General features: G+C 44.7%; 1 protein-coding gene across 1 annotated transcript in view; it reads left to right on the plus strand.

Annotated features, from left to right (window-relative positions):
* The window catches only part of AARS1 (alanyl-tRNA synthetase 1), a 328,287-nt gene that overhangs the window by 148,772 nt on the left and 166,965 nt on the right, over positions 1–12,550 (plus strand). Inside the window, exons 10-11 of the mRNA XM_069217537.1 lie at positions 1,958–2,082; positions 3,215–3,359. Of these exons, the coding sequence (XP_069073638.1) occupies positions 1,958–2,082; positions 3,215–3,359 (270 nt within the window). The remainder of the gene's footprint in view (positions 1–1,957; positions 2,083–3,214; positions 3,360–12,550) is intronic.

Raw genomic sequence — 12,550 nt, forward strand, 5'->3', positions numbered from 1 at the left:
GACTATGGGTGTGGGCACTGAGTGGTGAAGCTTTAACATTTTGTGTTCTCACATGTGGCAAATAAGTCAGTGTAAGAAATGGGATTATTATTTTGGAGGGATGGGGTTGTGTGACCACCCATCTCAAGGAATAATTGTAACCCTTGTTAGGGTGAAGCATCAAAGTCACTAAATGAAGCTGAGCTGACCCACTGGCATCTATGGCACAAAGCAGACAGGTTTATCATAGGGCGATGTGTAAAGTATTTATACAGTACCAAAACAGTGATAAAGTCGAAATGCAAAACACTAAAAACCTTAATCCAAATTAGATAAAATAGAGTACAATTGAATAAAAAAAATGACAAAATTCGAATAAGGGGAGCCGGAGATAGGAAATCTAAAAGTTTAAACAAGATTAGCACCAATCAGCGTAAAGTGGCAATGATGATCAGTGATCGCATAAGACTGAAACCTAGGCACAATTTGATGCTGACCGTGATGGACTACAAGTTGGATATATCATGTGATTTTACCTTCTGGCTTCAGTCTGTTATGTCTTAGTCCACCACAGGTGTACACTTCGAAAGACCCACCGGATTTTTGTGGAGACAATTAGAAACTCAATCAGTGTCAGGCAGAGGCCAACTTTAGGGTTCATTCCAGGGTGAGTTGCCTGGGTAGTTGCACGATAATGCCTCTTGTAGCTTAATATATCACCGCTTTAATAAGCGGTCAGCCTCGTGCCCCTTGGAGTCCACTTATTTGTCCTGGGTGCCAAAGAGAGCAGATTCAGTCTTTCTAGGCTCTTTGCAGGTTGCAGACAGCAGGTTCAGTCCTCTTCTGATCTTCCTCTGGTTCAGGAGTGATACAAACTAGGTGCCTAGAGATGCCACATTTATGCCTGGCATGAGCTAGTGTGTGGGAATGGCTCCTGGGCATGCACTAATCAATGGAGTAAAAATTCCCTGGGCCAACCTTACTCACTTAGAACATTTTCAAGATGTCGAACGTCTTCAGCCACACTAAACTTTGGTTTCGAGGGCTGGGGATGAGTGTGCAAGTACACTATGGTAATCCTAATGCGTTCCCACATCCAACACTAATATTCAGTGTGTGGCAGTCACTGTACCCACAATAAACCCTGGTTGAATAAATACAGGGTTTTTCTGCAACTGTGCAGTGAATAGACAAGTATTGTTTTGGCATCCTGTTTCCCTTCCACTGTGCTCCCAGTGTTATATGTAAAAACCCAGCAGTCCTGTTAAGCAGAATTTGGCATTCATGTAGGATTTCACAGTGTAGTGTCAAAAAGGTTTTTCTCAGTCCTATCCTGCATATTTTGACAGTTATCCCTGTCCATTCAGGACAACTTGTTGTTTGTTCCTAGGAATCACTTCCCACCTTTTCAAATGCTAATTACTGGCTTGCTGTAAGCGGGTGAGCAAATGCAAACGTTGCATTCAAGAAGTCCAGGCAGAGAAAAGGTAAATTTCCAAAAGTTAGTTTCCCTTTAGATTTATGAAAAATCTGACTTCACCATTGAATCGGATTTTTATTAACTGTTTAAAATAGTTGTTTAACTATTTTTTTTCTAGGATTCTAGTTTGTACTCTGATTTTTCTTAAGACAGCTAAACCTGCCCAAGTGAAAAATGGTGCTTAGGTGCTAGTCACTTTAAGGACACGTTAATATTACATTTCTACATGACCAAATTTACTTCAAGAAATACATTTAAAAAATGAAAATGTTTTGTGGGGCCTTCCTCATCTTTTGGTATATTCTGCTTTTTGAGTTCATGGAAAATGCACCAATGAGAACTGGGATTAGAGGTAAGTAGCCTTTACTTTATGTGAACGGTTGTGTTCCCTTCCCTCCCACATGATGCATGCATCTGCCTATTGGGCTCCATGCTGTAACATGTCTGACTGCATCTATTGCATTGCATTAAAAACTTAGATTGTTTTTGTATTTTAAGGTGATACAGCATGGTTGCTCTATGACACCTATGGCTTCCCAGTCGACCTGACTGGTCTGATCGCTGAAGAGCGTGGGCTTGTTGTGGACATGGAAAGCTTTGAAGAAGAACGGAAATCAGCACAGGTAACGTCTTATAATGTAATATGACCATGGTGGATTTGGGAGAGATTAGGATGGGTACATTTTGGCCTGTTTTCCACAGAATATTGTTACTTTAACTTGTTGATTGATGAATTAACTATTGGATAAAGTCACAACTCTGATGTCTGTTTGAAAGATCTTTAAAACTGTGTATGGTTTGGGACAGAAAGAATATGCAATTTCTTTCTGCTCACTCCTCATTAGTGATGACATCATTGTGAGCTTTCTGCCATTTCCCTACATGAAAGGGTCAGCTTAACCCCATAATAGCACTGTTTCTTTTGTTGTCATGGTGACACAAATCACTGCCTTTCACTCTGTTCTCAGACATTGATCAGTAATGCTCTGTTGTTGTTGTAGATTACTGGCTTTGTTTTGTCCACTGTATGGTTCATAGGTGTGACTCTTCTGAGAAACCTCTTGTCTGTTATTAGGACCCATCTACACTAGATCAGTGCTTCTTAACCTGTGGTCCGTAGACCCCTGTCGATAGTGGTGGGTGGGGGTGGGCGTGTAGTGCTAATTTAGTAAACAGTCTAGTATGGACAATTGATGGCCTCTGTTGAAACACTGGTATATGTGGACAGTGATATGCTAATATTACTTAATCTTCATATTTTAGAAATTAAACCACATTTTAAAAACCACTAACCGCCCCATAAAAATTGGGGAAAAAAATGTTTTTGTTTTTTTTTCCTCACAGACTGAATAAAATATTTTGTAAGTTATGTATTTGTTCACCCTGTAGTTGTTTCTATATTTTTGTGCATTGTTATGAGGTTGAAATCATAGATACTGCTTAGACTGGGGTCCACAAATTTGAGTGGTGATGCCGTAGAGGGCCCTAGAAGTCAAAAGGTTAAGAAATACAGCTCTAGATTGATGATATATGTCACATTTATTTGAGCTTTTGTCTTGCTCCTTTCTCCTCGGTTGTCTAGGCCGCAAGTGAAGTGTGGAAATAATTTGATCTGCCAAGCTTTTTATCGGGTGTTCAATAGCAGTTGAACATTTCCTCCTTCCCCCACCCAAATGCTCTTCCTATTCCTAAGCCTTTTGGATCAGTCTTTTTATATTTCAATGCATGTGTTTTCTGTTTTTTCTTTCCGTTCAGCTGAAATCTCAAGGCAAAGGTGCCGGTGATGAGGATCTGCTCATGCTGGATATCTACGCCATTGAAGAGCTGCGCTCCCGTGGACTGGAAGCTACAGACGATTCCCCAAAGTACAACTACAAGTCTGACGCCAGTGGCAGCTATGGTACTTTTTGTTAGATTTAAACATTGAAGAGCAAAGTGATGCAATGGGACATCCACTTTCTTTTAGATAGGGACAATTCAAGAACCTAAACATAAACAGCAACTTAATTAGCAATTACTCTAGCATGCTAGCTGGTGGTCCCATTGAACCACCGCTGAGAGTGACACTGTGAAGCTTGTATATACACGCCACCCAGCTCGCTGACGGAAGTTCCTATTTTTATGTGGCCTTCATTGCAGGTCCAGACCTCTGCCCGCTCATTGTCCAGTTTTACTAACACCAAAAATATTTTTCTGCTGACAGTGTATGAGAGAAAATGACTATCCTAAAAATGACTGGCTTCAATCTGTGCCATGATTTAAGGATGCAGGTGTCCATCACAAACCGACATGACTGCCTATGGTGTATAGGGTCTGGACTCGATTTAAAATCATGTGAGAAATGATTCCTGTACACCTGAAAGCCATCAGCGGTGGGAGGCAAAATTCTATTTTGCGTAGCACAAGAAGCGAACTAGGTTGCTTCCATACCCTCTCCAAACTTGCAATGTCTCTCCACTCCAGGTCCAAGACACCGCCTTCAGGCGAGTTGAATATGAAGTCCAAGGACAAATCGCGCCACTAGCTCCAGAAGTCCAGGTAAAGCTCTATGCTGTCATTACTCTTCCCTTGCCGAGAACAATCCATGCAGTTGATGCTCCAGGATTCGGACTCCATTGCTAATGCCCAATCCAGAGCCTATCCTCAATCCAGTCCCTATATGTCCAGAGTTCCCCGGGCCGCCGTCGAACCTGCACCAGATAGACTTTCATAGAGGCTATGCTGCAACTGTTCAGAATGGTTTTGACTCCCTTTGGGTCCCACATAGTTGCAGGAGCCCTCAGTTGGACTTTGCTGGGGGGCTTCCCCCAGTGCCAACTGACTCCCCATGGTGCCTTTACTCAGTTGTCACTGACCCATGCCTCAGTGCCAATTCCAAACTGCTAGCATTCTATGTGATCCTAGTGTCAGTCTTGGATCTGAAACTGAGTTCTACCCACGCCTGGCCTATGTCTCGCTGTGAGATAACCTATGCGCAGCCCTCAGACTTGGAGGATCCCCACCCCTTCTCTTGACACCAGTAATGCAGGAAGCTGGAAGCCATGTTTGCATCTGATTCACAGGCCAATCAGTGGCTCCAAAATGTCCCACATGACGAAGATGAGGAACTAGATAACTTATTTCCCCCCTCACTATGCTGATGCTGCCATCCTCTAGATCAGCATAATGCCAGGGGCTTGACACTTCCCATGAGAAGTGGCTGGACCCTCCACTGTGGCCTTCCTGAGGATTGTGACTCCTTCACAATTGTAGTCTGTAGAGCAGCAGTAGTCCTAGATTTGCAATGACGTACAATAGAGATCAAGGCAAACCTTTTAACAGACATCTTACATTCTGGGCCTTCATCCTCAGAGCCCATGCTACCCTTTAACGAAGCCCTGACGGAAGCTTGATGGTGTGTGGTATAAGCTGCGTTTAACTTGACCTGTAAGCCACCGCCTTCCCTGTATTCAGGTGCCATAGGTCAGTCCTTTGCGATCTGGCCTTTCTGACTCATCACCCACCCAATTACAAAGGGTCTAGTAGTTCAGTCATCTACTAGTAGAGTGAATCCAAATGTGTTCCCTATTGCGCTGCCAAACAAAGGCAATTAATGCTGTACAGAGAATTCCCTTATTAGGGGCCCTCCTGGGCACTGTGGTGTTCAAGGCTTTTTCCCACCACTGCAGTGATTTCCGGAACATTCAGTTTATGATCCTGATATTTCTAGTTAAGTCCTGGTTTCAGGGGGGCTTTGTTGAAGCCCCTTGGACCTCTGGCCTAGTGCATCCTGCTGGTCCCATGCATACACAGAGACAGAAAAGTGTAAGATAAACTGACTTCAGCACCCTGGCATGTGGCACCTATATGCTGCTCTATGCCATGATTGCTGGAGGTAGTGGGAATCAACTGCAGAGTACAGTGGCTTCACCTGCTGATAAGCAGGAGCAGTTGCTATAAAAAGTTTCTGGATGCAGTCTAGCATCTAGTAATATTCAAAAGGTGAGGAATCTGTAGTTAGATAGACAATACACCAGAAAAAGCTTCACTGAAGATAAGTAAATTGTGCCATACACCTTTGAGTTCAGAGAAGGACATGCGTTAGAACACTCTTCTCGTACTAGTGATCTACATTCTAGTACTTTTGTTGCATTAATGCTCTGTATTGTAGCAGTCCATCCTACTGCTGGCCTGCCTATGTGGACTTCTCATACAGGTGTTGGTTGTGGCGATTACAACCAAAACTCAATATAGAGCAGATGAAGTGCCTTATTTTTAATTCACCTGTACCTCTAGAATGCCGCTCGGGAATTCTCTAATTAAAAGCAAAATGTCATAATGGCATCCAGTCTGGTATGTGGACCATGGCTTGTGGGCATAAAGAGAATGAAATGGCTTTTGGGGTTGGTACTAGTAATGACAGTCAATTTAAATTTCTTTTCATACCCAAAAAGGAGCAGAGCAGAGCAGAGTAGAGAGATAGAACTACAGGTTGATAGGAAAGTGTTTTTACCATGCAGGGGATACAGTCTGAATAGTGCAGTAGTGGCAATGTAATAGTCCTCTCAATCAGTAGGCTAAATCGCTATTTGTGGCAGAATTTTCTTTCCACTGTGGTATGCTTACTACTGTTAAAGGTTTCCTGACTCTGCAGGTCTGGTCAGATAATTCTCCCAGTTTATCTGTATTCTTGGAGAAGTTCCAATCGTTCCATTGTAGGCTTTTCATTTTATCAAGAGGAAGACTGTGAATTGTTACCCCTTCACCCATAAGCGTCCCTTTTCCTGTTCAGTGTAACTGTCTGTGCATGCTCTTCATCTTTTTGGGTTTGTCAATGGTCGTCTCATTGGACGAATATCTTAAGGCCCTTGGGGTTCTTATTTTAGTTTGTCTCGAGTTTAGACATACCTTTTACTCTCCAAAACATTAAGCACATTTGTGGAGCTGTTGGCTGAAGTTTAACAAAGAAAATAATAAAAACCTGCTGCACCTGGATGCACTAAAATGAGTGCCATTCTGTCAGGTGGGATTATAGGTGAAGATTAGGATCAGTGCATGCAACCAGCTTATTCGGGCTTTACCTTTCTGGGATTTCAAGTTCCTTAACTATCCCTATTTAGATGTCTGCCTTAAACATGCTCCTTTTGTTGAACCTCATCTATCAACGTTTGCCGTTGGTACTCTTTCATTTCTTTTCCTGTAAATGAAACAGTCAACTCCAAAAAAGATATCTTGACAGATTGAACAGGAAGCAGTTGAGAGATAAATGAGGGTCACCCGGGGTAGTTTGGATAACCACTGCAAGGTGGTTCTGAAGAGTCCTGAGACTTTTTACTTACACAGTTGTCCAGCCAGGTTACAGATGCAGGAAAACCAGCCTCATTTGACAGTCCTCTGGAACCAAGAGGATAAGCTTATTACTGATAGTCTTCTGAACGATAATTTGTCACAGTACCTTTCATTCAGGTCTACAGGTCCAGCTCATATATTCTTTTTGCTCTCAAGACTTTCCTTTCGATGCTTGGAGGGAAGAGGGGATAGAGCAATACAGATAATGGTACTGCAGGGTTTTATTTGAGCTCAAGGCAACAGTCAATTGACACATTAGTTTTGCTTTTTGATGGAAAGATAGATTAGCTAATCTTTGTTTCAGCATGACTCCTGAAACCATCAGAACATGGATGCTGACACACTACAGGTTGCATAATGCTCTACACAGCCAGAATTATTTAGTCCAGAGGTTCCCAACCTTTTGACTTCTGTGGACCCTCTCTTTAACATTACTGGAACTCAGAAACCCTCACTGAATCATTATTGGAATACCCCCCCCCCCCCCTTCCCAAAACATTCATGAAAGCTGGGGACCTAATCTGTTAATATTAATTCATTGTAGAAGCAGTCACAGACCCACTAAGGAGGCTCTGCCAGACCCCCAAGGGTCCCCGCACGACAGGCTGGGAACCACTGATCTAGTAGTAATGAATATAATATAATCCTCAATTTCAGTCTGCTTGAGGAAGCCTTGTGATTTCAAAACCAAGATGCCGCTCTGTTTTGTTTGCTACATTTGTCAAGCATCTGCTGGCTGTGAAATCACTATTTTCTTCTGATGCTTATGTTTCAGAGGCACTTGAAAAAACTCAAATTAAATTGGCTAAGCGGTCAGATCTTATTGTCTCATTCTGACCCATTTGGTTTATTCATTCAGATGGATACTTCTGATCAGTTTCCTTCCCTTTAGGATATCCCAGGCACCAAACAAACTTGATCAGTAGAATTCTCCAAGCAATGATTCCTGTGTGCCAGAAGATGGTATCATGTGGCTCTGCAGTGAATTTGCAGCGCAACGGAAGTGACAGTGGGTTCACCTATTAATATCCACCCTGTACACTGACATTGCTTTCTTTCTTTCTGCAGCTTCTGACATGGATTGGGAGGTCAGCCCCCAACTATGTCAATCTTCTGACGACGTCCAAAATCTTCAGTGTGCTAGGAAAGATGACTTTCCTGAAAATGACAGTATTCCGGCTGAGCCAGGACTACAGGAAGGAGATTCTCCCTTCATACCCTCCTCTCACTCCCTTATATGTCTCTCTGGTGCCTGGGTCCTTACCCCAACTTATTAATGTGTGAAATGTGCCCTCTTCCACCTGAATGAGGTCATAGAACAGAAAGCTTTGTCTCAGAGTATAAGAGGTCATGCTCAAAACAATAGTCACCCTTCCCCCATTATGGAGACACTCATGCATCATGTCCTGTTCAGAGTTTCCTGGTAAGTCCAAAACGTGCCATACACACAAGAAAATCAATCAGGATTTGAATGCCCCTTTACTTCACCGCAGAAAATCAGTTCCCAGGCCTCAGCAGGTTAAGGACTTTAAAGAGGCTTTGCAGCAGGTTTTTAAAATACTGCTGGCTTCCTGTGGAGCACCTTTGGACACTATGGAGCCTCTGTGGCTTCCAGCTGGAATTCTGCCGGTAGGCCCTCCCCGACTGATCTCTTGAAACCCACTTCCAGATCATCACTGATGCTGGCCCAGACCTTCACCTCAGGTACAGGATTACATATTGGTCCCTTTAGTGCCAACACTGATGCCTATGCCGAACTGGTTCCCATGTCAGTCTCTACCTCGGACACGTTTGACTTTGTTGTACTATGAAATTACCAAATCACAGCCAGTTATGATTGAATTAGAACCTCAGCCTGCACCTATGTTACCAGAAACTGAGCTGGACTTCCTCCTCGGTTCATCAATGGAAGAAAGTGCCACTTTCTCAGTGGTAGTGCATAGTTCAGCAGAGGTAGTTATTTTGCAACTGCCTACTTACAAAACGAAATGTAATGTTCGATGGCATCTGTCGCTGTAGATACGCATGTTCTGCAATAGCTCGCCATCTGGTGTTGGGCCGGAGTGTTACAAGTTGTTTTTCTTCGAAGAAGTCTTTCGAGTCACGGGACCGAGTGACTCCTCCTTTTGTCTCCATTGCGCATGGGCGTCGACTCCATGTTCGATTGTTTTTTTTCCGCCATCGGGTTCGGACGTGTTCCTGTCGCTCCGAGTTTCGGAACGGAAAATTAGCTAATTTCGGAAGATTTTCGTCGGTATTGTTGCGTTCAGGATCGGCGTACTTAGATTCCACACCGCATCGAAGATCGAAGAGCTCCGGTGCCCTTCGGGGTAGTTTTTCGATCCTCCGTCGGGGCCTGGTCGGCCCGACCGCGTGCTGAAGAACGCCGATGGAACGGACCCCGTTCCGTTTCTGCCCCAAATGCCACAATAAATACCCCTACACAGACCAACACTTGGTCTGCAACCTGTGCCTGTCAACTGAGCACAGCGAAGACACCTGCGAGGCCTGTCGTGCGTTCCGGTCCCGAAAAACACTCCGAGACCGTCGAGCCAGAAGACTTCAAATGGCGTCCGCACCGACAGCCCAACGGGAGTTCGAGGAACAGGAAGAAGAAGGTACCTTCTCGATCCAAGACTCAGACTCCGAAGGATTCGACGATACACAAACCGTGAGTAAGACGTCGAAAACCACACAAAGAAACATTTACAAGGCCCAGGGGACGCCACTGCCACCAGGCCATGGCTCCACCCATAAATTCGGTGACCGACCGTCGGCACCGAAAAAGGCCCAAACAGTGCCGAGATCGTCCGACTCCGGTCGAGACACCGGCACGCAGCCTTCTCGGGACCGAGAAAGTGCTGGAGACAAGCCTCGACACCGAGATGCCGGTGTGGACACGGCTCGACGTCGAGACAGCGGCACCGAAACAGATCGACGCCGAGAGGTTTCGGCCCCGAAAAGGAAAAAAGTCACCTCGGAGCCGAAAAAACACGCAGACAAAGTTTCGATGCCGCAACAAACTGCAAGCGACCCAGCTTCAGGCTCTTATACAGAAGAGCACTCGCTAACCTCCCAAATGCAGAAGCATAGGTTTGAGGAAGAGCTACAAGCAACTGATGTGGACCATACGCAAAAGCGTATCTTCATTCAGCAGGGGACAGGAAAAATAAGCACCCTTCCCCCCATTAGGAGAAAGAGAAGGTTGGAGTTCCAGACGGAACAAGCACCACAACCAAAAGTGGTGAAAAGAGTTACACCACCACCCTCTCCTCCGCCCGTGATTAACGTTTCACCAGCACAAACTCCGTCACACTCCCCAGCTCACACCACCATGAGCCAGGGTGACCAAGATCAGGACGCATGGGACCTATACGACGCCCCAGTGTCAGATAACAGCCCGGAGGCATACCCTACAAAGCCATCTCCACCAGAAGACAGCACCGCGTACTCTCAGGTGGTGGCTGGAGCAGCACAATTTCACAACGTAAGCCTCCACTCAGAACAGGTCGAGGATGATTTCTTGTTCAACACACTCTCCTCCACCCACAGCTCCTACCAAAGCCTGCCTATGCTCCCTGGTATGCTCCGGCACGCAAAAGACATATTTAAGGAGCCGGACAAAAGTAGGGCAATCACACCAAGGGTGGAAAAAAAGTATAAGCCACCTCCTACGGACCCGGTTTTCATCACTACACAGCTGCCACCAGACTCTGTTGTTGTAGGAGCAGCTAGGAAAAGGGCCAACTCTCACACATCTGGAGATGCACCACCCCCAGATAAAGAAAGCCGCAAGTTCGATGCAGCTGGTAAAAGAGTCGCAGCACAAGCTGCAAACCAGTGGCGCATCGCAAACTCTCAGGCACTACTTGCGCGCTATGACAGAGCCCACTGGGACGAGATGCAACATCTCATTGAACATCTGCCCAAGGACTTCCAAAATAGGGCAAAACAAGTGGTTGAGGAGGAACAAACCATCTCCAACAACCAGATACGTTCCTCCATGGACGCTGCAGATACAGCTGCACAGACAATTAATACATCTGTAACTATCAGAAGGCATGCATGGCTCCGAACATCTGGATTTAAACCAGAGATTCAACAAGCAGTTCTCAATATGCCTTTTAATGAAAAAGAACTGTTCGGTCCAGAAGTGGACACAGCGATTGAGAAACTCAAAAAGGATACGGACACTGCCAAAGCCATGGGCGCACTCTACTCCCCGCAGAGCAGAGGGAATTACAGCACATTCCGTAAAACGCCCTTTCGAGGGGGGTTTCGGGGTCAAAGCACACAAGCCAGCACCTCACAAGCAACACCGTCCACTTACCAGGGACAGTATAGAGGAGGTTTTCGGGGACAATATAGAGGAGGGCAATTCCCTAGAAATAGAGGGAGATTTCAAAGCCCCAAAACCCCTACTACTAAACAATGACTCACATGTCACTCACCCCCTCCACACAACACCAGTGGGGGGAAGAATAAGTCATTATTACAAAGCATGGGAGGAAATCACTACAGACACTTGGGTTCTAGCAATTATCCAACATGGTTATTGCATAGAATTTCTACAATTCCCTCCAAACATACCACCAAAAGCACAAAATTTAACAACACACCATTCCAATCTCCTGGAGATAGAAGTGCAGGCACTATTGCAAAAGAATGCAATCGAATTAGTGCCAAACACACAAATAAACACAGGAGTTTACTCACTGTACTTTCTGATACCAAAGAAGGACAAAACGCTGAGACCAATCCTAGACCTCAGAGTAGTGAACACTTTCATCAAATCAGACCACTTCCACATGGTCACACTACAAGAAGTATTGCCATTGCTAAAACTGCAAGACTACATGGCAACTTTAGACCTCAAGGATGCTTATTTCCATATACCAATACACCCATCGCACAGGAAATACCTAAGGTTTGTATTCAAAGGAATACATTACCAATTCAAGGTACTGCCTTTCGGATTAACAACCGCACCAAGAGTCTTTACCAAATGTCTAGCAGTAGTCGCAGCACACATAAGAAGGCAGCAAATACATGTGTTCCCATATCTAGACGACTGGCTAATCAAGGCCCATTCGTTAATAGAGTGCTCAAATCACACAAATCATGTCATACAAACCCTCTTCAAACTAGGGTTCACCGTCAATTTCACAAAATCCAAAATTCTGCCACGCAAGGTACAACAATACCTGGGAGCCATAATAGACACATCAAAAGGAGTAGCCCCTCCAAGTCCACAAAGAATTCAAAATTTCAACACCATCATACAACGCATGTATCCAACACAAAAGATACAGGCAAAGATGGTATTACAACTCCTAGGCATGATGTCATCATGCATAGCCATTGTCCCAAACGCAAGACTGCACATGAGGCCCTTACAACAATGCCTAGCATCACAGTGGTCTCAAGCACAGGGTCACCTTCTAGATCTGGTGTTAATAGACCGCCAAACTTACCTCTCGCTTCTGTGGTGGAACAACATAAATTTAAACAAGGGGCGGCCTTTCCAAGACCCAGTGCCACAATACGTAATAACAACAGATGCTTCCATGACAGGGTGGGGAGCACACCTCGATCAACACAGCATACAAGGACAATGGAACGTACATCAAACAAAACTGCATATCAATCACCTAGAACTTCTAGCAGTTTTTCAAGCACTAAAAGCTTTCCAACCAATAATAGTTCACAAATACATTCTCGTCAAAACAGACAACATGACAACAATGTATTATCTAAACAAGC

This window comes from Pleurodeles waltl, chromosome 12 (assembly GCF_031143425.1).
Source record: "Pleurodeles waltl isolate 20211129_DDA chromosome 12, aPleWal1.hap1.20221129, whole genome shotgun sequence".
Taxonomy (NCBI): Eukaryota; Metazoa; Chordata; class Amphibia; order Caudata; family Salamandridae; genus Pleurodeles; species Pleurodeles waltl.